The sequence below is a fragment of the Stomoxys calcitrans genome, chromosome 4 (assembly GCF_963082655.1).
Source record: "Stomoxys calcitrans chromosome 4, idStoCalc2.1, whole genome shotgun sequence".
Classification (NCBI taxonomy): Eukaryota; Metazoa; Arthropoda; class Insecta; order Diptera; family Muscidae; genus Stomoxys; species Stomoxys calcitrans.
The window spans coordinates 100,294,367-100,319,918 of NC_081555.1; the positions used below are offsets into that span (position 1 = coordinate 100,294,367).

At 37.0% G+C, this 25,552-nt stretch overlaps 2 protein-coding genes across 3 annotated transcripts; one reads left to right on the forward strand and one right to left on the reverse strand.

Moving 5' to 3' along the window:
* Positions 1–255: 255 nt before the first annotated feature.
* On the reverse strand, positions 256–1,966 carry LOC106083211 (chitinase-3-like protein 1). Its single transcript, XM_013246100.2, has 4 exons — positions 1,648–1,966; positions 1,316–1,571; positions 862–1,079; positions 256–798 (listed from the first exon to the last, which is right to left on the reverse strand). The coding sequence occupies exons 1-4, from the start codon at positions 1,883–1,885 to the stop codon at positions 395–397; spliced, it is 1,116 nt and encodes a 371-aa protein (XP_013101554.2). The 5' UTR covers positions 1,886–1,966; the 3' UTR covers positions 256–394.
* Positions 1,967–15,222: 13,256 nt separating this feature from the next.
* LOC106083208 (serine protease snake) lies at positions 15,223–25,527 on the forward strand. 2 transcript variants are annotated; one of them, XM_013246097.2, is made up of 6 exons: positions 15,223–15,363; positions 15,441–15,782; positions 15,850–15,926; positions 21,897–22,009; positions 22,079–22,234; positions 25,000–25,527. In XM_013246097.2, the coding sequence occupies exons 1-6, from the start codon at positions 15,303–15,305 to the stop codon at positions 25,424–25,426; spliced, it is 1,176 nt and encodes a 391-aa protein (XP_013101551.1). In that variant the 5' UTR covers positions 15,223–15,302; the 3' UTR covers positions 25,427–25,527. The 2 variants fall into 2 exon arrangements, with proteins under 2 accessions (XP_013101551.1, XP_013101549.2); XM_013246095.2 differs by lacking the exons at positions 15,223–15,363; positions 15,441–15,782; positions 15,850–15,926 and adding exons at positions 18,085–18,348; positions 18,424–18,765; positions 18,828–18,904.
* The last annotated feature ends 25 nt before the right edge of the window (positions 25,528–25,552 follow it).

Consider the following 25,552-nt stretch of genomic DNA (forward strand, 5'->3'; position numbering starts at 1 on the left):
GTTTTGGTCGTTGAGAGTCGTAAGCATCAACACCGATTGCTGGTATAAGGTGTTAGCTTGCCATTCGCTGCATGGCTACCATGTGCACTTATTTTTAAGGTGGCTTGCTGCTGTTCTCTGATGTCAGTCCCTCACTCAACTTCAGGTTTACCACTCTTTCTAGAATTTAAAGTAAAGACGATGCCAAACTGATTTTTTTGTATGTAAAAAAATTTCACATTTTTAGACATATTTTCCGATTTGAAGAAAATTAAATAAATGTGAATTTTTTTTTTATTAAAATCACAAAAATTGTATATGATATCAAAAATTGGTTTTTAAAAGTTCCATGTTTTTTTGTGTTATTTTTTCTCCTTTGTTTTATAAGGGGGCCTATAATAATGATTGCCTCCTCTCAAAGCTTATCGTAGTCCTTAGGGCCATTCATTGTTTTATGAATCGCTCGCAATAGTGGATATCTCTTGCCGCACCTGCCAAGAAAGTCATCGTCATCTAGTAACCAAATGGCTATGCCACCAAGACCTAATTCCTGTGCATATTCCGCCTTCATTACAACGGTCTTGACACTCTCATAGCTGGTCCAAGAAAGACGAGATTTAATGAAAGTTGCTCCGAATTCATCGGCATAGTAAATATCGTTTGTCTGCTCCTCTGTACACATATCCAAATAACGGACGTAACGTTTAAAAGAGCGTGCATTCAAAGTAACAACATTGGAACGCCCATAGCCTCCTTTACTCACCTGGTAGGCTTGACCAATAAAAGCCACGCCCAAGAGCAATCTGGCAGAGGCGGATACTGGAAAATTTCAAACAAAAAAACTATTTTCAAGAGGTCCTTTTTTAAAACACACATACATACCTAGATTCTGAGACAGAACTTGCATGGAATTTTCCACAGTATTATTAGTGTTGCCATACAAGGGTGCATGATAGATGGTAGTGCTAAAGTTGTAGGCCATGACATTGATGTAATCAAGCTCGTAGTTAAGATAAATGTTGGGTATTTTAGACCATGATTGAATGTCGTTGACCTCACCGTTTAGCGAGGCGCCCAAAGTAAGATTAAAGGCCTTCATACTAAAAAATAAAATTGTGTAGGAAAAATTGTGTAGATTGACTTAAAATGTCATGACGATCAAGAATATATATACTTTATGGGATCTTTGCCGAATATTTCGAGGAGTTACAAACAGAATGACGAAAATAGTATACCCCCGTCCTTGGTGGAGGGTATAATAATAACAAAACATTAAAATAAAATTTGCTCACAATCATTCCTTAAAAGTACAGAGGTAAATTCCAATACTACTTACCCATATTTCATACTAATCAGAAACTTTGCAATTGATTTCATCTCCTTTCCGGTAGCAACTCCTAAACTCGGCCAAAACAAATCAAGCCCATCAAAGCCATATTTTGTGAGCACCCTCAAAGTTGTATATTTGAAAATTGCCTGCTTTGTTCGATTGGTTGCTATTGCAATGAAATTTGTATTTGGGCCACCAACAACAGCAATAACTTTTAACTGTGGATTTTTCGATTTTAAAGTCATGGCTCGTTTACTAGCCACTATAGGTGGATAGTAAGACATAAATCTGAGTTCATATTATTATCATTAGGCATATTTATGTTAACAATATCTTACCTAGATTGTCATCATTTGGATTTTTATAGGCTTCCAATGTGCCATCGCTGGCCACATCAAAGTGAACACAACTCAAATGAGTACACAATTGGGGATCAATCAATTCAAGTTCCAATGGTTGTTCCGTTCGCACTACAGCCCAAGAGCCAAAATAACAATTGATTTTTTTCTCATCATAATAAAAAGCACCCACATGGGCAAAAAGTGATATGATTGAGAGGCCACTGATTTTTAGCATATCCTTAAAGTGAAAACTTTCGCAGACGAAAAGGAATGTACTACGTAAAGCTTGTTACTCGCTTCTAAAATCATTTAAAGCCAAACGAAATACTTAATTTAATGAAAATATTGGTATGGAGGTAATAATATGAAGATAAAGTTATTTCAAAGGGCCTTTTCTATTTAAAATGTAATAAAGGTTCTACCCTTAATACTAAATTACCATTGTTAAATTTTTACAACTCTACAACTGTAAAGTAACTTTGCAACTGTAAAGTAATTTTACAACTGTTAAGTTGCTTTACAACTGTTAAGTTACTTTACCACTGTTATGTAATTTTACAACTGTAAGGTAACTTTACAACTGTAAGGTAACTTTATAACTGTAACTTAACTTTACAACTCCAAGGTAATTTTACTACTGAAAGGTAACTTTACAACTCCAAGGTAACTTTACAACTGTAATGTAACTTTACAACTGTAAAGTAAATTTACAACTGTAAAGTAAATTTACAACTGTAAAGTAACTTTACAAATGTAAAGTATCTTTACAACTAAAAGGTAACTTTACTACTGAAAGGTAATTTTACAACTGTAAGCTAACTTTACAACTGTAAAGTAACTTTGCAACTGTAAAGTAACTTTACAACTGTAAAGTAACTTTACAACTGTAAAGTAACTTTATAACTGTAAAGTAACTTTACAACTGTAAAGTAACTTTATAACTGTAAAATAACTTTAAAACTGTAAAATAACTTTACAACTGTAAAGTAACTTTACAACTGTAAAGTAACTTTACAATTGTAAAGTAACTTTTCAACTGTAAAATAACTTTACAACTGTAAAGTAACTTTACAACTGTTAAGTAACTTTACAACTGCAAAGTAACTTTACAACTATAAAGTCGTTGTAAAGTTACTTTACATTTGTAAAGTCACTCTAAAACTGTTAAGTAACTTTACAACTGAAAATGATATTTTGTATTCCTTAATCGGCTTTGACGGGACATTTGTCCCTTTAACTTTTCAATTGTAAAGTAAATGTACATCTGTAGAATAACTTTACAGCTGTAAAGTAACTTTACAATTGTAAAGGAACTCTACAACTGTAAAGGAACTTTACAACTGTCAATTAACTTTACAATTGTTTAATTATTACGATTATTTTTTTTTATTAAATCAAAATCATTGCACACCAAACCACAGGCCCGTATTATATATGGCCAGTTTCTTTTGAAAAATGTCTTGAGATACTTATTTCTGGGAGTTTATGTGATTGTACATAGTAACTCATGGCTGCGCATTACAAAGGGTTCATGTGCTTCCATATATGAATTTACAATAAGTAAATGAAAATATAATAACAAGTAAAAACGTGGTAAGTTCAGCCGGGCCGAATCTTGGGCACACACCAACATGGATTCGGATAAAAATGTACCCTTATTAACTGAGTTTGTATTTGAATTATATTGTAGCAATCAAATCGAGAATTGATTGAGGCTTTAATGGTCTCAAGTAGTCATATCGGAATATCACCATATTGACCGATTCGCATAAAGCTTGGCATGGATGCTAGAAGATAGGTTTTAGGGTCAACTTTCAACCAAATCAGGTGAAAATGTAGCCTTCTAGGAGATCAAGAAGTCAAAAACGGGGATCAGTTTGTATGGGGGTTATATCAGACTAGGACCGTACTTGCCATAGATATTGGATATCATAACACAAGTCTCTCTTCCAATTTCAGCTAAATCTGATGAAAATTGAGGCTTGTAAGGGCTCAAGAAGTCAATTTGGGAGATCGGTTTATATGAGAGCTACATCAGGTTATTGACCGATTTGAACCGTACTTATCATAATTGTTGGAAGCTGTACAACAGAACACCGCATGCAAAATTTCAGCCAAATCGAACAGAAACTGCGGCTTGTAAGGACTCAAGAAGTCAAATAGGGAGATCGGTTTATATGGGAAATTGCATGCTTTCCCAAATATCAGCCAAATTGGACAACAATTGCGGCTTCCAGGGGCTCAAGAATTCAAATCGAGAGACCCTACTAGACGCACTTGTGGGAAGTCATAACAGAACACCAAGTGCAAAATTTCAGCCAATTCGGCTTCCAAGGACTCAAGAAATCAAATCGGGAGATCGGTTTATATGAAAGCTATATCAGGTTATAGGCAGATTTGGACTGTACAAAAAACACTTTTTGAAAATCATAGCGGAACACCGCATGCAAAATTTCAGCCAAATTGGATAAAAGTTGCGGCTTCCAAGCGCTCAAAAAGTCAAATAGGGCGAACGGTTTAAATGGAGGCTATATTCCAATCTGAACCGATATAGCCCATTTGCAACCTCCAATAACCGACATCGATATAAGGTACCTGTGCAAAATTTCAAGCGGCTAGCGCGTCCGACCGCTATCGTGATTTCGACAGACGGACGGACGGACATAGCTAGATCTACTCAGAACGTCGAGACGATGAAGAATATATATACTTTATGGGGTCTTAGACGAATATTTCGAGGTGTTACAAACGGAGTGACTAGATTAGTACACCCCCATCCTATGGTGGTGGGTATGAAAATCAGGTACGGAAATTAGACGTAAAGTGGGAAAGTCACTGGGTGCTTGGTCATGATACATACTTTATTTTGGAACCTTAATGGTGTGATTTATTATTTAATTTTTTTAAAGTTCCAACTTTTTTGAAATGCTTTCTTGATGAAGATTAGGTAAGGTTTAAGTGGCAGTCTGCCATCACACTCACTTAGACGTTTTCGTCCATTGTGATACCACAGGAACATAAGAAGGAAGATACCTTCTAGTTCATACCGTTGAAACATCCAGATCTCTTTAAAAAGCCCAACAACTCGCGAACGTTAACATCCGCTAAATCGGACAAGGTCTCACAGAAATGAGAACCTAAAGTGAAACTCCGTCTGACTGCCAGTGCGGGACACACACATCAGATGTTATATAGGTTCTGCTTCCTCGCCATCCTCACAGATTCGGCAAAAGTCGTTATTGGCAAACTTCAGTCCGTCACACAGTGACCTGTCTTGACGGACACAATGACTGAGAACTCCGTTCTAGCCAGCAACAGCAAATCGGTAGACCTCTTCAAGTCTAGAGCAGGTCACATTATTTTGGAATGCCCATAACTCCCCTTTGTGATCATCTATCATTTGTTGTCCTTCGGGCCTGATCCTGAAGACTTAGCTTACATGCCGCTAGAGGTATACCCACAGATTTCAGATCCCTTGGAATGTGTAAGGTAGTTTCTAGTCTCGCTAGCTCGTCCACCCCCCAATTCCCTGGGATATCTCTGTAGCCCGACACCCAGAACAGGTGAACTTTGAACTGTTCAACCATCTCGTTGAGAGATCTGCGACAGTCGAGGGCGGTTTTTGAATTCAGAAATACATTCTTCAGGGATTTTATGGCTGTCTGAGAAGATCTTTATGCCAATCGTCTCAATGACATTATGTCTTAGCCATTCCACCACTTCCTTAATTGCAAGGATCTCCGCTTGATACACACTGCAGTGGTCGGGTAACCTTTTCGATATGACCTGTTTTGGATCTTTAGAGTACACCCCAAAGCCCACCTAGTCGCCTAGTTTGGAACTATCCGTATAAAAGTCCATGTAACTTCTATTACCAGAGATATCGTACTTCCAATCGGTTCCATCATGAATAGTGGTACAGTACTTTTTTATCAAAAAGCAGCACAGGCAGTGTGTAATCCACACTGCTTAGGATATCCGACATTGTATCAAGGATAACACAGTGTCCTTTTTCCCTACAGAAGCTGCTTCAACCAGCGACTTAAGGTTTGAAGGCGGCATTTTTGAATCATGTGCCATATATAGGTAAGCCAGCCAGTAATGAGACTAATTTATTTCAAGGGTGGCTACAACTGAATATTCAGTGCTTAGCGACGAAAGAAGAAAAACATAAAGGCTACTCTTTGCAAGAATACAGGCTCTCTCCCATTCCCCGTACCTTTGAGTTGTTTAAAATCAGGAATTCTTAGTTCACACACCAATCCTCCCCCTACCCATGGCTCCTGGACAAGAATCACCTCAAATCTTACTGCCATCAGAAGGAGCTTCAGTGCCAAATCGGCCTTACAACGGTGGAGATTTATCTGCCGGACCATAGTCAGCCTTCAGTATTTCCTTCTGAGTCTGCCAGGAGTTGAGCCTCACAAGATTCATTCGACCTTGTCATGATGAGTTTCCTTATGCATCCAAGGGCAGTTGAGAAAGATTTGGAAACACTCTTCCTCAGGACAATGGACACTTGAGGTGTGGACGTTTCTTCCAAAGATACTTCACTAGCTGCTGCTGTGGAAGTACTTTTTGAGTTTCGGCTTTCCCGCTGGTGCACACCTTAAGCCCAATCCCATCGAATGACCCACCCACACAGCACTTGTCGGGTCGCATCTCAACGTCTTCCCCTTCTGTTTCGATCGTGTAAGAAGGATTTCCAGTCTCCTGCAATCCGCCTGACTGTACCCATGTGGTGAATAGACCCTCAGACAAGTGTTCAGCAACTACTGCTGAGTCGTCTCCTGATTCCCCGACCCCAACGCTTATATAGACCTTCAGTTTCAACTTTAACTGAATCCGTATGATACAACTCCTTCAGACTTGTAGAGGTCTGTGAGGCAGCCGGAGTTTAGTACAAATACTCCACGTCTCCGGTCGACATCAGCCACATCCTAGCTATTAATCTTCCAGTCGGTGGTTGAAAGATTGGGATTACATTCCCTTAGTCTTCCAAGTATGGATTCAGGCTCTGAGGGAATCCTTGGTATCCAAGCGTATGCCATTGGTCGATAAGGAATATCTTCCTTCTTGACTAAACCAGTGCCGTGCCTGGCCAAACCTCGCCAATCTTCTTTAAGGCGAAACGATACATCTCAATTGATCCTCCATCGTCGCAGACTGGAGGAGGCCCCGGCAATTCTGCAAGGACATCGGAGTATACAGATGACAGTCCATATGCAGCCCTATTCTTCTCCCTTGTCGACAACTACCATTATCAAACTGTCCTTAGCGACATTAGCAAAGGTCTTTGGACTCAAAAGTCTAGGCGTGTAGCCTTTGTCGTACCCCGTTCAGCGAATCTCCGAGTTCAATTAATGAAGCCTCTCTCCTTATCGGTTAGTGTTTTAGGATCATTCCCGCTTAGCATCTCAATAAACCTGAGAGTGATGGACCTTTTATTATTCTAACCTCTTAAAGAGCGTATTGGTTTGCCAGAGGAGACCGATGGCCTAGGCAAATTATAGGCATGCGAAGATAAGCAAGTAAAAAAGCGTTAAGTTCGGACGGACCGAACTTTGGATGCCCACAACCTCGGGTATATATGTAAACCACCTTTCATCATAATCCGGTGAAAAATGCAAAATTGATGCCCCCGTTGCAGCTATATCGAAATATGGTCCGATTTGGACCAGATTCGGCACGGACATTGAGCGGTCTAATAAGTACAAGTCATTGTTCAATTTTGTAGAACAAAATATTGGTTTTTTTGGTAGCTATATTCAAATATAGACCGATCTGAACCATATACGACACGGATGTTCACAAGCCTAGCATAAGTCACTGTGTCAAATTTCAGCGAAATCGAATTATAAATACGCCTTTTAGGGGGCCAAGGCTTTCAATCGAGAGATCGGTCTATATGGCAGCTATATTCAAATCTGGACCGATCTAGGCCAAATTGAAGAGGGATGTCAAAGGGCCTAACACAACTCACTCCCCCAAATTTCGGCGAAATCGCACAATAAATGCGCCTTTTATGGGTCCAAGACCTTTAATCGAGAGATCGGTCTATATGGCAGCTATATACAAATCTAGACCTATCTGGGTCAAATTGAAGAAGGATGTCGAAGGGTCCAACGCAACTCACTGTCCCAAATTTTGGCGACATCGGACAATAAAAAGGCCTTTTATGGTTCCAAAACCTTAAATCGAGAGATCGGTCTATATGGCAGCTATATAAAAATCTGGACCGATTTAAGCCAAATTGCAGAAATATGTCGAAGGTTCTAACACAACTCACTGTCCCAAATTTCGGCGACATTGGACAATAAATGCGCCTTTTATGGGCCCAAGACCTTTAATCGAGAGATCGGTCTATATGGCAGCTATATGTATGTAAATCTGGACCGATCTGGGCCAAATTGAAGAAGGATGTCTAAGGGCCTAACACAACTAACTGTCCCAAATTTCAGCAAAATCGGTTAATAAATGTAGCTTTTATGATCCTAAGACTTAAAATCGGTGGATCAGTCTGAGGTAAACTGAAGAAGGATGTCGAAGGGCCTAACACAACTAACTGTCCCAAGTTTCGGCGAAATTACACAATAAATACGCCGTTTATGGTTCCAAAACCATAAATCGAAAGATCGGTCCACCCTAAGGCATGTGATTAATTTGTCTTATACAAATGTATGATAACTCGTCAAACACATGTGAATCCCATAACCGGTTGCATGATGAAGCGAGTGACAAACATCGTGCTTTAATGGAGAACCTACGCAGCGGAAAAAAGCGTCTTAATAGGAGTAGCAAGACAAAATGGTTTATTATGAATTTTTGTATTTTTATTTTTTTTTTTGTGTTTTAATTATTAATGGCTTTGTGAGCGTCACAACATTCAGAGACATGGTCAGAATTAAAAGGAATAGGAGGCAAAGGAAATAAACTATGTTTTTAACAAACTAGGCATAAGTAAAATTTTCCCCATTATATTTTTCTCACTGAGAATCACTGCCTGAATTAGGTTTTCTATAGAAAATCTTTAATTCAGCCTGGCTGAATAAGGTTTTCTATAGAAAATCTTTAATTCAGCCTGGCTGAATAAGGTTTTCTATAGAAAATCTTTAATTCAGCCTGGCTGAATAAGGTTTTCTATAGAAAATCTTTAATTCAGCCTGGCTGAATAAGGTTTTCTATAGAAAATCTTTAATTCAGCCTGGCTGAATAAGGTTTTCTATAGAAAATCTTTAATTCAGCCTGGCTGAATAAGGTTTTCTATAGAAAATCTTTAATTCAGCCTGGCTGAATAAGGTTTTCTATAGAAAATCTTTAATTCAGCCTGGCTGAATAAGGTTTTCTATAGAAAATCTTTAATTCAGCCTGGCTGAATAAGGTTTTCTATAGAAAATCTTTAATTCAGCCTGGCTGAATAAGGTTTTCTATAGAAAATCTTTAATTCAGCCTGGCTGAATAAGGTTTTCTATAGAAAATCTTTAATTCAGCCTGGCTGAATAAGGTTTTCTATAGAAAATCTTTAATTCAGCCTGGCTGAATAAGGTTTTCTATAGAAAATCTTTAATTCAGCCTGGCTGAATAAGGTTTTCTATAGAAAAGCTTTAATTCAGCCTGGCTGAATAAGGTTTTCTATAGAAAATCTTTAATTCAGCCTGGCTGAATAAGGTTTTCTATAGAAAATCTTTAATTCAGCCTGGCTGAATAAGGTTTTCTATAGAAAATCTTTAATTCAGCCTGGCTGAATAAGGTTTTCTATAGAAAAACTTTAATTCAGCCTGGCTGAATAAGGTTTTCTATAGAAAATCTTTAATTCAGCCTGGCTGAATAAGGTTTTCTATAGAAAATCTTTAATTCAGCATGGCTGAATAAGGTTTTCTATAGAAAATCTTTAATTCAGCCTGGCTGAATAAGGTTTTCTATAAAAAATCTTTAATTCAGCCTGGCTGAATAAGGTTTTCTATAGAAAATCTTTAATTCAGCCTGGCTGAATAAGGTTTTCTATAGAAAATCTTTAATTCAGCCTGGCTGAATAAGGTTTTCTATAGAAAAGCTTTAATTCAGCCTGGCTGAATAAGGTTTTCTATAGAAAATCTTTAATTCAGCCTGGCTGAATAAGGTTTTCTATAGAAAATCTTTAATTCAGCCTGGCTGAATAAGGTTTTCTATAGAAAATCTTTAATTCAGCCTGGCTGAATAAGGTTTTCTATAGAAAATCTTTAATTCAGCCTGGCTGAATAAGGTTTTCTATAGAAAATCTTTAATTCAGCCTGGCTGAATAAGGTTTTCTATAGAAAATCTTTAATTCAGCCTGGCTGAATAAGGTTTTCTATAGAAAATCTTTAATTCAGCCTGGCTGAATAAGGTTTTCTATAGAAAATCTTTAATTCAGCCTGGCTGAATAAGGTTTTCTATAGAAAATCTTTAATTCAGCCTGGCTGAATAAGGTTTTCTATAGAAAATCTTTAATTCAGCCTGGCTGAATAAGGTTTTCTATAGAAAATCTTTAATTCAGCCTGGCTGAATAAGGTTTTCTATAGAAAATCTTTAATTCAGCCTGGCTGAATAAGGTTTTCTATAGAAAATCTTTAATTCAGCCTGGCTGAATAAGGTTTTCTATAGAAAATCTTTAATTCAGCCTGGCTGAATAAGGTTTTCTATAGAAAATCTTTAATTCAGCCTGGCTGAATAAGGTTTTCTATAGAAAATCTTTAATTCAGCCTGGCTGAATAAGGTTTTCTATAGAAAATCTTTAATTCAGCCTGGCTGAATAAGGTTTTCTATAGAAAATCTTTAATTCAGCCTGGCTGAATAAGGTTTTCTATAGAAAATCTTTAATTCAGCCTGGCTGAATAAGGTTTTCTATAGAAAATCTTTAATTCAGCCTGGCTGAATAAGGTTTTCTATAGAAAATCTTTAATTCAGCCTGGCTGAATAAGGTTTTCTATAGAAAATCTTTAATTCAGCCTGGCTGAATAAGGTTTTCTATAGAAAATCTTTAATTCAGCCTGGCTGAATAAGGTTTTCTATAGAAAATCTTTAATTCAGCCTGGCTGAATAAGGTTTTCTATAGAAAATCTTTAATTCAGCCTGGCTGAATAAGGTTTTCTATAGAAAATCTTTAATTCAGCCTGGCTGAATAAGGTTTTCTATAGAAAATCTTTAATTCAGCCTGGCTGAATAAGGTTTTCTATAGAAAATCTTTAATTCAGCCTGGCTGAATAAGGTTTTCTATAGAAAATCTTTAATTCAGCCTGGCTGAATAAGGTTTTCTATAGAAAATCTTTAATTCAGCCTGGCTGAATAAGGTTTTCTATAGAAAATCTTTAATTCAGCCTGGCTGAATAAGGTTTTCTATAGAAAATCTTTAATTCAGCCTGGCTGAATAAGGTTTTCTATAGAAAATCTTTAATTCAGCCTGGCTGAATAAGGTTTTCTATTAAAAATCTTTAATTCAGCCTGGCTGAATAAGGTTTTCTATAGAAAATCTTTAATTCAGCCTGGCTGAATAAGGTTTTCTATAGAAAATCTTTAATTCAGCCTGGCTGAATAAGGTTTTCTATAGAAAATCTTTAATTCAGCCTGGCTGAATAAGGTTTTCTATAGAAAATCTTTAATTCAGCCTGGCTGAATAAGGTTTTCTATAGAAAATCTTTAATTCAGCCTGGCTGAATAAGGTTTTCTATAGAAAATCTTTAATTCAGCCTGGCTGAATAAGGTTTTCTATAGAAAATCTTTAATTCAGCCTGGCTGAATAAGGTTTTCTATAGAAAATCTTTAATTCAGCCTGGCTGAATAAGGTTTTCTATAGAAAATCTTTAATTCAGCCTGGCTGAATAAGGTTTTCTATAGAAAATCTTTAATTCAGCCTGGCTGAATAAGGTTTTCTATAGAAAATCTTTAATTCAGCCTGGCTGAATAAGGTTTTCTATAGAAAATCTTTAATTCAGCCTGGCTGAATAAGGTTTTCTATAGAAAATCTTTAATTCAGCCTGGCTGAATAAGGTTTTCTATAGAAAATCTTTAATTCAGCCTGGCTGAATAAGGTTTTCTATAGAAAATCTTTAATTCAGCCTGGCTGAATAAGGTTTTCTAAAGAAAGTCTTTAATTCAGCCTGGCTGAATAAGGTTTTCTATAGAAAATCTTTAATTCAGCCTGGCTGAATAAGGTTTTCTATAGAAAATCTTTAATTCAGCCTGGCTGAATAAGGTTTTCTATAGAAAATCTTTAATTCAGCCTGGCTGAATAAGGTTTTCTATAGAAAATCTTTAATTCAGCCTGGCTGAATAAGGTTTTCTATAGAAAATCTTTAATTCAGCCTGGCTGAATAAGGTTTTCTATAGAAAATCTTTAATTCAGCCTGGCTGAATAAGGTTTTCTATAGAAAATCTTTAATTCAGCCTGGCTGAATAAGGTTTTCTATAGAAAATCTTTAATTCAGCCTGGCTGAATAAGGTTTTCTATAGAAAATCTTTAATTCAGCCTGGCTGAATAAGGTTTTCTATAGAAAATCTTTAATTCAGCCTGGCTGAATAAGGTTTTCTATAGACAAATCTTTAATTCAGCCTGGCTGAATAAGGTTTTCTATAGACAAATCTTTAATTCAGCCTGGCTGAATAAGGTTTTCTATAGACAAATCTTTAATTCAGCCTGGCTGAATAAGGTTTTCTATAGAAAATCTTTAATTCAGCCTGGCTGAATAAGGTTTTCTATAGAAAATCTTTAATTCAGCCTGGCTGAATAAGGTTTTCTATAGAAAATCTTTGATTCAGCCTGGCTGAATAAGGTTTTCTATAGAAAATCTTTAATTCAGCCTGGCTGAATAAGGTTTTCTATAGAAAATCTTTAATTCAGCCTGGCTGAATAAGGTTTTCTATAGAAAATCTTTAATTCAGCCTGGCTGAATAAGGTTTTCTATAGAAAATCTTTAATTCAGCCTGGCTGAATAAGGTTTTCTATAGAAAATCTTTAATTCAGCCTGGCTGAATAAGGTTTTCTATAGAAAATCTTTAATTCAGCCTGGCTGAATAAGGTTTTCTATAGAAAATCTTTAATTCAGCCTGGCTGAATAAGGTTTTTTATAGAAAATCTTTAATTCAGCCTGGCTGAATAAGGTTTTCTATAGAAAATCTTTAATTCAGCCTGGCTGAATAAGGTTTTCTATAGAAAATCTTTAATTCAGCCTGGCTGAATAAGGTTTTCTATAGACAAATCTTTAATTCAGCCTGGCTGAATAAGGTTTTCTATAGACAAATCTTTAATTCAGCCTGGCTGAATAAGGTTTTCTATAGAAAATCTTTAATTCAGCCTGGCTGAATAAGGTTTTCTATAGAAAATCTTTAATTCAGCCTGGCTGAATAAGGTTTTCTATAGAAAATCTTTAATTCAGCCTGGCTGAATAAGGTTTTCTATAGAAAATCTTTAATTCAGCCTGGCTGAATAAGGTTTTCTATAGAAAATCTTTAATTCAGCCTGGCTGAATAAGGTTTTCTATAGAAAATCTTTAATTCAGCCTGGCTGAATAAGGTTTTCTATAGAAAATCTTTAATTCAGCCTGGCTGAATAAGGTTTTCTATAGAAAATCTTTAATTCAGCCTGGCTGAATAAGGTTTTCTATAGAAAATCTTTAATTCAGCCTGGCTGAATAAGGTTTTCTATAGAAAATCTTTAATTCAGCCTGGCTGAATAAGGTTTTCTATAGAAAATCTTTAATTCAGCCTGGCTGAATAAGGTTTTCTATAGAAAATCTTTAATTCAGCCTGGCTGAATAAGGTTTTCTATAGAAAATCTTTAATTCAGCCTGGCTGAATAAGGTTTTCTATAGAAAATCTTTAATTCAGCCTGGCTGAATAAGGTTTTCTATAGAAAATCTTTAATTCAGCCTGGCTGAATAAGGTTTTCTATAGAAAATCTTTAATTCAGCCTGGCTGAATAAGGTTTTCTATAGACAAATCTTTAATTCAGCCTGGCTGAATAAGGTTTTCTATAGACAAATCTTTAATTCAGCCTGGCTGAATAAGGTTTTCTATAGAAAATCTTTAATTCTGCCTGGCTGAATAAGGTTTTCTATAGAAAATCTTTAATTCAGCCTGGCTGAATAAGGTTTTCTTTAGAAAATCTTTAATTCAGCCTGGCTGAATAAGGTTTTCTATAGAAAATCTTTAATTCAGCCTGGCTGAATAAGGTTTTCTATAGAAAATCTTTAATTCAGCCTGGCTGAATAAGGTTTTCTATAGAAAATCTTTAATTCTGCCTGGCTGAATAAGGTTTTCTATAGAAAATCTTTAATTCTGCCTGGCTGAATAAGGTTTTCTATAGAAAATCTTTAATTCTGCCTGGCTGAATAAGGTTTTCTATAGAAAATCTTTAATTCTGCCTGGCTGAATAAGGTTTTCTATAGAAAATCTTTAATTCTGCCTGGCTGAATAAGGTTTTCTATAGAAAATCTTTAATTCTGCCTGGCTGAATAAGGTTTTCTATAGAAAATTAATTCTGCCTGGCTGAATAAGGTTTTCTATAGAAAATCTTTAATTCAGCCTTTTTTGAACTCTTCGAGTTGTGCTCTCAAGCATTTAAAATCGAAATTAAATATTTAAACTGACTTAATTTAAAGCATCTATATGCCCAATTTCACTACAATTGCCACGGCTTATAGGGGGTTTTTAGCTATTATGACTAATTCTTCATTGGAATTGATTAGATGATCAAAAATTTGACATATTCTTGGTTTTCACTCACTCCCCCTTTGGTGAATCATATAAAATGGGTTCCTTACTAAATTTACAGACCCTCCTGCACAACTCCGGCCTCGAATACACTACTCACCTGAACCCGTAATTGAGTATTGATTTTTGTATATTAAAAATCTAGTTTTTACTGGGAAGTTAAGCAAAACAATAAATCGTCCTAAGTTGGGCCGAGCCGAATCTTAAATACCCTCCATCATGGATCACATTTGTCAAGTTTTTTAATGAATTTTGCAAATATGTATGAGCTATTGACTTGTCATGGCTGTTAGAAGTAATAGAAAAACACTACCTCCAAAATTTCAGGCAAATCGATTAATTATTGCGCCCTCTGAAGGCTCAGATTGTCGAATTAGGAAATTGGTTTATATGACACCTACCATCTGGTTATCAACCGATTTAAAACATACATTAACAAACAGTTGTTGGAAGTCATACAAAAACGACATATGCAATATTTCAGCCAAATCGGCTAAGAACTGCGCTCTCTAGAAGCTCAAGAAGTCTAATCGGGAGATCGGTTTAATATGGCAGCTATATCTAAACATGGACCAATATGGCCCATTTAAAATCCCAACCAACCTACACTAATAAGAAGCATTTGTGCATTATTTTAAGTGCCTAACTTTACTCCTTCGAAAGTTAGCGTGCCTTCGATAGGCAGACGGACGGACAGACGAACATGGCTAGATCGACCAATATTTCGAGGTATTACAAACGGAATGACGAAATTTGTATACCTCCCCCCTCCCCCTTCCTATGATTGATGGTAAAAAAGTTTGTTTTTAGGCAGCCAAAGTTGAAATTTTGCTCAGCATGGCCAGTACTCTTCAAGGCATCTTCAGAGCAGCAACGAAGACTAAAAGTTTGACGAACCACTTGTAGAGAGATTTAAGTGCTTCAACATGGAGTATGGATATGGAAATTTGATTGTTTTCTTGTTCTTAATTTTGCCTAATGGAAATTGTAAGTTTTTAATACCATTTTGAAAAAAAAGTCAAATCTAAGGAATTTTTTCTGTTTTCTTCTTTTTCAAAAAACAGTTGGCATACCCCCTCTAATGCCCAAAGCAGATCATGGCATAGTCTATCCTGAAGATAATTGGGATCATTGTGTACTTGACCATAATGGCTCACAACAGCAAGGCCAATGTGTCAATGTGGATAATTGTCTCGAAGTTCTCATTATATGGCAAAAACAAAATATTTATCCAAAAACGTGTTATTTCCTTAAACAAGAACTGTTTGTTTGTTGCCCCAAATCGACGCCACTAAGTGGAGCTGAAACTGTAACCGTAAAGACAACAGAGAATACCATGGTGGCCAACTCAACTAAACTTAGTTTTTTGGAGCTACTGAAAATGAAGCATCGTAAAAGCGAATTGGGTTGGTAGTCTTCATTACGAAGCAAAGTGAATGAGCTAAAAACTTTTATAATTTTGCATTTTTATAGAGTGTGACCTCAACACAAGAGCAAAACTGTTTGTTGTGCATGGGACCGCGACCAAAACAGATGAATTCCCATTTATGGTAAGCAAAAAAAAAAATATTACACAATTTTGACAAAGTCTACCAAGTATTCGATATTTTGAAAAATTTTCTTGAAAATTTTATTTTGTAACTATTTACTACTAAAATAGAAGTCCTCGTTATCTGAAAGTGAGTTCGGATAACCAGTGTGAGGGTCGGATGTTCTATAGAAAACCTTATTCAGCCTGGCTGAATTAAAGATTTTCTATAGAAAACCTTATTCAGCCAGGCTGAATTAAAGATTTGTCTATAGAAAACCTTATTCAGCCAGGCTGAATTAAAGATTTTCTATAGAAAACCTTATTCAACCAGGCTGAATTAAAGATTTGTCTATAGAAAACCTTATTCAGCCAGGCTGAATTAAAGATTTGTCTATAGAAAACCTTATTCAGCCAGGCTGAATTAAAGATTTGTTTATAGAAAACCTTATTCAGCCAGGCTGAATTAAAGATTTGTCTATAGAAAACCTTATTCAGCCAGGCTGAATTAAAGATTTTCTATAGAAAACCTTATTCAGCCAGGCAGAATTAAAGATTTTCTATAGAAAACCTTATTCAGCCAGGCTGAATTAAAGATTTGTCTATAGAAAACCTTATTCAGCCAGGCTGAATTAAAGATTTTCTATAGAAAACCTTATTCAGCCAGGCTGAATTAAAGATTTTCTATAGAAAACCTTATTCAGCCAGGCTGAATTAAAGATTTTCTATAGAAAACCTTATTCAGCCAGGCTGAATTAAAGATTTTCTATAGAAAACCTTATTCAGCCAGGCTGAATTAAAGATTTTCTATAGAAAGGCTGAATTAAAGATTTTCTAAAGAAAATCTTATTCAGCCAGGCTGAATTAAAGATTTTCTAAAGAAAATCTTATTTAGCCAGGCTGAATTAAAGATTTTTCAAAGAAAATCTTATTCAGCCAGGCTGAATTAAAGATTTTCTATAGAAAACCTTATTCAGCCAGGCTGAATTAAAGATTTTCTATAGAAAACCTTATTCAGCCAGGCTGAATTAAAGATTTTCTATAGAAAACCTTATTCAGCCAGGCTGAATTAAAGATTTGTCTATAGAAAACCTTATTCAGCCAGGCTGAATTAAAGATTTGTCTATAGAAAACCTTATTCAGCCAGGCTGAATTAAAGATTTGTCTATAGAAAACCTTATTCAGCCAGGCTGAATTAAAGATTTTCTATAGAAAACCTTATTCAGCCAGGCTGAATTAAAGATTTTCTATAGAAAACCTTATTCAGCCAGGCTGAATTAAAGATTTTCTATAGAAAACCTTATTCAGCCAGGCTGAATTAAAGATTTTCTATAGAAAACCTTATTCAGCCATGCTGAATTAAAGATTTTCTATAGAAAACCTTATTCAGTCAGGCTGAATTAAAGATTTTCTATAGAAAACCTTATTCAGCCAGGCTGAATTAAAGATTTTCTATAGAAAACCTTATTCAGCCAGGCTGAATTAAAGATTTTCTATAGAAAACCTTATTCAGCCAGGCTGAATTAAAGATTTGTCTATAGAAAACCTTATTCAGCCAGGCTGAATTAAAGATTTGTCTATAGAAAACCTTATTCAGCCAGGCTGAATTAAAGATTTGTCTATAGAAAACCTTATTCAGCCAGGCTGAATTAAAGATTTGTCTATAGAAAACCTTATTCAGCCAGGCTGAATTAAAGATTTTCTATAGAAAACCTTATTCAGCCAGGCTGAATTAAAGATTTTCTATAGAAAACCTTATTCAGCCAGGCTGAATTAAAGATTTTCTATAGAAAACCTTATTCAGCCAGGCTGAATTAAAGATTTTCTATAGAAAACCTTATTCAGAAAAGAGATTTTCTTTAGTAAGTCTTTAATTCAGCCTGGGTTGTTTTTTTTTTCGAAGATTTCGAAATTAAATATTAAAAATGATTTGATTTAAAGCAATTATATGCCTAATTTCACTACATGTGCCACAGCTTATAGGGGGTTTTTAAGCTAATATGACTAATTCTTCTATAGACTTGATTGGATGTTAAAAAATTTGACATGTTGTTGATCTTTCTCCCACTCTCACTCCCCCTTCGGTGAGTCACATAAGATGTACTCATTATAAAAATGTTTCCTTAATACATTTACAGACCCTGGTGCTCATCTCCGGCCCTCGAAAACACTACTCATCTTAACCTATAATTGAGTATTTATTTTTGTATATTAAAAATCCAGTTTTTAAAGGCAAGTTAAGCAGAAAAAAGTTTGTTTTTAGCCAGCCAAAGTTGTAATTTTGCTCAGCCTGGTCAGTACTCTTCAAGACATCTTCAGAGCAACAACGAAAACTACAAGTTTGACGCTCGTACCACTTGTAGAGAGATTTAAGTGCTTCAACATGAAGTATGGATATGGGCATTTAATGGTTTACTTGTTGTTACTATTGCCTAAGGAAAATTGTAAGTTTTTTGACACCTTTTGGTAGAAAAAGTCTTATCCTAGGAATTTTTCTATTTTCTTAAAAAAAATAACAGTTGGCATACCCTCTCTAAGGCCCAAAACACATCATGGCATAGTCTATCCCGAGGATAATTGGGATGATTGTGTACTTGACCATAATGGCTCGCAACAGCAAGGCCAGTGTGTCAATGTGGATAATTGCCTCGAAGTTCTCAATAAATGGCAAAAACAAAATATTTATCCCAAAACTTGTTATTTCCTCAAACAAGAGCAGTTTGTTTGTTGCCCCAAATCGGCGGCATTAACTAGTGTTGAAACTGTAACCGTTAAGACAACAGAAAGTTCTATGGTAGCCACCTCATCTGAACTTAGTTTTTTGGAGTTATTGCAATTGGAGCAACGTAAAAGTGAATTGGGTTGGTAGTCTTCATAACGAAGCTAAAAGTGAATGAGCTGAAAATTTTTATAATTTTTATAGAATGTGAACTTAATACAAGAGTACACTCGACCATTGTGCACGGAACCCCGGCCAAAAAAGATGAATTCCCATTTATGGTAAGAAAAAAAGAAAATTAGACAATTTTGACAAAGTCTACCAAGAATTCGATATTTTGGAAAATTTTCATGAAAATTTCATTTTGTGTGTTTGTTTGTTTGTCGGTATGTTTGTTTGTTCTGCATAGACTCAAAAACGGCTGAACCGATTACCTTGAAATTAATTACAGACTGTGTAGGTTGACCTGGAAGGAAACATAGGCTACATAATTTTTTGATATCGAGAGGGGGGCGGACCCTCCCCCTTACCCTAAAAGTACAGAGGAAAATAAAAGTGAACCGATCAACACAATATGGGATTTAAATGAAAGGTATTCAAGAGTAGAGTACGAATTTCATCATAAAAGTTGGGTCCAAGTACTTGGGGGGCCGCCCCAGCCCCAAGACCCCCTAAAATAGGTATATTTGACGATCATGACAATATGGGACTCAAATAAAAGGTATTCGCGAGTAGATTACGAATATGGTCAGGAAGTAGGAATAGGCTTTATAATTTATTGATATCGGAAGGTGGCGGGCCTTCCACCGTTACCACAAAAACACCACCCAAAATCAAAAGAGGACCGATGAGGACAATATGGGTATCAAATGAAAAGTATGCGGGAGTAGATAACGAATCTGCCATACAAATTCGTGTCGAAGTATAGGTGGTCACCCCACAGAAACGCCCAAAATGGACACATTAGCCAATCACGGATATATGGGACTCGGTTTGTTTGTTCCGTATAGACTGAAAAACGGCGGAACCGATTTTCTCGAAATTTTCGCATATTGTGTAGGTTGGTCTGGAAGGAAACATGGGCTATATAAGTTTTCGGTGTCGAAAGGAGAACGGACCCTCCCCCTTATGCCAAAAACACAAACCGAAATCAAAAGTGAACCAATCGGGATAATAGAGGTATCAAATGAAAGGTGTTGAAGAGTAGAATACGAATAAGGTATTAAAATTTGAGTGTAAGTACCCATCGGGCCGCCACAACCCCAAAACTTCCCCAAACCGGCATATTGGACGCTCATTTCAATATGGGGCTCAAATGATAGGTATTCGGGAGTAGATTTCGAATCTGGCATACAAAATCAGATCGAAGTATAGGGGGTCACACCACCCATTAAAAACGCCATACGCGTTGAATACGAATATGGTATTGAAATTTGAGTGTAAGTACCCATCGGGCCGTCACAACCCCAAAACTTCCCCAAACCGGCATATTGGACGTTCATTTCAATATGGGGCTCAAATGAAAGGTATTCGGGAGTAGATTTCGAATCTGGCATACAAAATCAGATCGAAGTATAGGGGGTCACACCACCAATTAAAAACGCCATTAGACGGATTATGACTATATGATACTTGGCTGAACCGATTTTCTTAAAATTTTCATAGATTGTGTACGTTTGTCTGGAAGGAAACATAGGCTATATATTTCTTAGATATCGGGTGGAGGCAGACCCTCCCCCTTATCCCAGAAACGCCACCCATATCCGAAAGTGGCCCGATGGACACAATATCAAATGAAAGGTATTGGAGACCAGAAAACGAATATGGTATGGTGGGTCCAAATACACAGCGCCACCCCCCCCCCCCCCCTCCCCAACCCCAAAACTCCTCTAAACAGATATATTAGATGTTCGAGTCAATATGGGACTCAAATGTAAAGTATTAGGCAGTAGATTACGAGAATGGCATAAAACATTAGGTCCAAGTAATGGGAGGTCGCCCACCCCCAAATACCCCCAAATGAGCATATTAGCCGACCATGGCTATATGGGACTCAAATGAAAGGTATTAGGGAGTAGATTACCAATATAACATTAAAATTTGCATTCAACTCTAGGTGTCGCTTTTCCTTCTAAAGATACGTCAAATGGATTATTTGACCCATTATGACAATATGGGATTCAAATGAGAGTAGTATTTGAGAGTAGAAAACGAATTTGATATACAATTTTGGAGGCAAGTGTTTTGGGGTACGCCCTTAAGCACCCCCTAAACTGAACTTCATTTCCGTTGGGAATAAAGTACGAATTTGATATCTATTTTCAGTGCCAAGTGCCGGAGGCCGCCCCAGCCTCAAAACACCCTCCAAACGGTTCATATTTACCGGCCATGGCAATATGGGGTGCAAATTAAAGGGATTTAGAAGTGCAGCACGAATTTGATATCCACATTTGAGTCGAAATGTATGAGGTGCCATCCCTCCCCTAATGGAAACATTACCACCAGGAACCGAAAAGGGGCAAATTCTTACACATCAATGAGTGTCTTCCAATTTTAGGTTAAACCCAATAATAAGGGACCTTTTTTATAGCCGAGTCCGAACGGTGTCCCTCAGTGCGACAGCTTTTTGGGGAAAATATTTTAAATGACCATCGATGGCATTGTACCTCGCAAATGTCACCAACATTAAGAGGGAATAAACACTGCTTTGTCCGATGTTCTCGCCAGGATTCGAACGCGTTCAGCGTCATAGGCTACAATGGCACGAATTCGATATACACATTAAGTGCAAAGTGTCCCCACCCTAAATAAATATTCGAGAGTTAAAAAAGGCGCAGCGGAGCGGGTTTGGCTAGTTACTACTAACATAGAACGCCCCGTTAGCTGAGTTGGTAGTACGATCGGATTACCAGTGCGGAAGTCGGATTTCAATTCCTCCTTGAGGCATTGGTTTGCGCTGCTGTGGTATCACAATGGACAAAGATTGTCTGAATGAGTCTTATTTGAGACTGTCTCTATTACCTAACCTAATCTGCTACTAAAATCATTAGTAAGAATATGCCAAAACTTTCCTAAAGATTTTTTAAAAAGAATTCTCGTGAACTATATTAAACAAAAAATTGGTAGTATTTTGCCTGAAAATTTATAATCAAGGGCAAGTCCTTAAAAATTAACAAAAAAAATATTCACCTAAAAGTATTTTTTTCTTAATTTTTGTTTGTTAGTCTATATTTTTATTTATATTAAAATTAAAAAATATTTTTTTCATTCTAGGCTGCCCTTGGCTGGAACTCCAGTTTTGATGCTGGTATATGGTATCGTTGTGGTGGTGTGGTAATTTCTCCCAGATTTGTCCTAACAGCAGCTCATTGTGCCGACATAGGAGGGTAGGTTATAAAACCCTCTCTTTGACATGCAATTTTCACTCTCACAACCATCCCTATTGGCTTTTTCAGTGATAAGGCCAGTGTTGTACGTATAGGTGGCTCAAATTTGACAGATGTCTCTGTGAGAGATGTTAAAATAAAGCGATTTATTCAACACCCTGGATACAAAGCATCAGAGGTGTACAATGATATAGCACTGGTGGAATTGGATGAGGAAGTGAAAGAGTAAGTGATAAAAAATTTATAAAAAAAATTTGAAACAAGTAAGAGCGTGCCAAGTTCGGCGGGGCCGATTTTTATATACCCTCCACCATGGATCGGATTTGTCGATTTCTTTGCGCGGTATCTCTTTTGGGCAAACAAAGAATCTTATATAAAAAAATCAATTTGTGTTTGTTTGTAGGTTTGTTTGTTTGTGTGTTCCTTATAGACTCAGAAACGGCTGAACCAATTTTTTCTTGAAATTCTCACAGATGGTGCACAATGATCCCGTGGTGAAAATAGGTTACTACATTTTTTGATATCTGAAGGAGGGGCGGACCCTCCCCCTTACCCTAATTTTCAGAAACCCCAGATCTCGGAGATGGGTGGTAAGCGAAATTTTGTGTGCTCTCATATAGTACCCTAAAAATAAAAATTTGGTATCCAAATTTCGAATGGGGTACCTAGGGGGGCCGCCCCACCCTAAAACCTACCAAACATATATTTAGACCAATCACGACAATATGGGACTCAAATGAAAGGTATTTAGGATAAGAAAACGTATCTGATATGCATTTGTCGAACCTAGTGCTTGGGGGACCACCCCAACCCCCAAAACACCCCTAAAACGGACATATTTACCGACCATGGCAATATGGGACTCAAATGAAAGGTATTTGCGAGTAGAATACGAATCTGATATCCAAATTTTAGTATTTTAGTATTTTAGTATAGAATTCGAATCTGATAACCAAATATGACACCAAGTGTTTGGGGGGCCGCCTCTCCCTAAAAACCTCCCCCAAAGGGGGCACATTTACGACCATAGCCACATGGAGCTCAAATGAAAGGTCTTTGTGAGTAAAGCACAAATCTAATATCAATATTCGGGAAAAGTGTGTATGGAGCCACCCCACCCCCACAACACCACCCAACCCCCAAAACACCCCTAAATCGGACATATTTACCGATCATGGCAATATGGGACTCAAATGAAAGGTATTTGCGAGTAGAATACGAATCTGATATCCAAATGTGGGGCCACGTTTCTGAGGGGGCCCACCCCTTCCCCAAAACACCCCCCAAACAGGACTTATTTACTGACCATGGGAATATGGGGCTTTAATAAAAGGTATTTCAGTGTAGAATTAGAATCTGATATCCAATTATGGGACCAAGTGCTTGGGTCTCTCCCCAAAAACATCCCCCAAAGGGGACAAATTTTCAACCATAGCCATATGGGGCTCAAATGAATGGTCTTTGGGAGTAAAGCACGAATCTGATATCAATCTTTGGGAAAAGTGTCTATGGGGCCACCCCACACCCACAACACCACCCAAATAGTAAGTATTTTTATTTCAATCCCATGGCAGACGGTTGTACGTACCGGATTGACCCGATGAAGTCCTTCATCGGCAAGGGCTGCCGCCTCAGTGTACAACACACTGCTACAACAACAACAACAGTAAGTATTTGCTAACTTTTGCAATATGAGGCTCAAATAAGAGGGTATTTAGAGTGGAACACGAATCCGATATATATTTCAAGGCCAACTCACTGAGTGGCCGCCCATCCCCCAAAACACCCCCCAAGCCGGTCATGTTTACCGACTGTGGAAACATGGGGCTCAAATTAAAGGTATTTGGGAGTAGACCACATATCTGATATCTACTTTTGGGACCAACTGTCTAGGGGACGTCCCACCACCACAACAACCCCAAATAGGACATATTGGCTCACCAAGACAATTTGGGTCGTAAAGAGAGTGGAACTAAATATTTATAGTTGTTAGGGCCATTTCCCCAAACCGGACATATTTGCTGACATTTGCAATATTGAGTTTAAATGAGATTAGAAAACTAATTTGATATCCAATTTTGAGACCAACGGCAATAAGGGGTTCAAATAAATAATATATAGATATATGAGAATAGAGCACGTTGCTGATATATTTTCCGGGCTTAGGGTTTGGGGGACCACCCCAATCCCCAAAACACCCCTAAATCGCCCATATTTACCGACCATGTCAATTGGGAGATTAAATGAAAGGTATTGGGGGGTATAGCAAGAATTGATAACCACTTTCGGGACCTATTTTCTTGGGGTCAACCCCTTTCCCAAAATACCCCACGAACAGCAATTTTTTAGTGATCGCAAAATGGGGCTCAAATAAAGATATTTGGGAGTAGAATACGAATTTGATATCCAAATGTAGGACGCAAAGGGTAAAAATTTTTCGACCATGCCAATATGTGGTATTTAAGATTAGAAAACGAATTTGATAACCTATTTTGGGCCATGTGTTTCGGGCGATGTCTCATCCTGTAAACTCCTCTTAAGCTAATGGCAATATGGGGTTTAAATAAATGGTATTTAAGAGAAGAGCACGATGCTGATATTTTTTCAGGGCCAAGTGCCTGGGGGACCACCTCACCCCCGAAAACATCCCTAAATTAGATATCATGAGAGTAGCGGGCGGAAATAAAGTATTTTAAAATGGAGTACACTTTACATCCAAACTTAAATTCGTAGACCAATAAAGATCATGTGGGATTCGGACAAAGGCACTTATATTGTTAAACTGTTAGTCAAGCGATATACTATTTTCGTAACATGGTTTTTCACTTAAAGCTCTTTAATTGTCGAAAATAAATATTCCAAGGAAAATTTTGTTCCACATAAAGTAAAAGAAGGCGCAGCGGAGCGGGCCCGGGTCAGCTAGTATAATATATTTAAAAAATTCAAAAAAAAATATTTGAAATTCAAATTTAATTTCTCTTCACTTACAGTGTCTATGCTGCCTGTCTATGGCTTGAGGATAATTTGGATTCTGAAAATTTCATAGCCACTGGTTATGGTCATACCACCTTTGGTGGTTTGGGCTCCAATCAACTGTTAAAAGTCGACCTGAAGGCGGTGACAAACAAAGCTTGCTCGGAATTTTATCCCGCCGGAAACGATGGAGCTCCCAATGGTATAACCAGCACACAATTATGTGCCCATGATCCTGAAAAATTGCGTGACACATGCCAAGGTGATTCGGGGGGACCCTTGATATTGCAAAGGGGTATCAGCAAGCGTGGCTATGTTGTGGGCATAACATCATTTGGTCTGGGCTGTGCTGGTGGAGCACCTGGAATATATACCAGAGTTTCATCGTATTTGGATTGGATTGAACCCATCGTATGGCCAAAATTGGATACGAGGTCTTCTTAGAGTAGAAATTAAAAAAAAAATATATATAATAAAGTATTTATTACTTGAATAAAAATAAGCCGGGTGTTACATTTGTATTCTACCCCAAATATCTTAATCTATATGTGGGTATGTAAATTTGTTGAC

Bases quoted from the DNA above. Each gene is read 5' to 3' on its own strand.
- LOC106083211 (XM_013246100.2), bottom strand. From the start codon at position 1,885: ATGCTAAAAATCAGTGGCCTCTCAATCATATCACTTTTTGCCCATGTG. The intron at 1,080-1,315 runs GTAAGTAGTATT...TTTATTTTTTAG, and splicing joins CTGATTAGTATGAAATATGG to TATGAAGGCCTTTAATCTTA. The intron at 799-861 runs GTATGTATGTGT...GAAATTTTCCAG, and splicing joins AGTTCTGTCTCAGAATCTAG to TATCCGCCTCTGCCAGATTG.
- LOC106083208 (XM_013246097.2), top strand. From the start codon at position 15,303: ATGGAGTATGGATATGGAAATTTGATTGTTTTCTTGTTCTTAATTTTG. The intron at 15,783-15,849 runs GTTGGTAGTCTT...GCATTTTTATAG, and splicing joins GCATCGTAAAAGCGAATTGG to AGTGTGACCTCAACACAAGA. The intron at 15,927-21,896 runs GTAAGCAAAAAA...TTTTCATTCTAG, and splicing joins CAGATGAATTCCCATTTATG to GCTGCCCTTGGCTGGAACTC.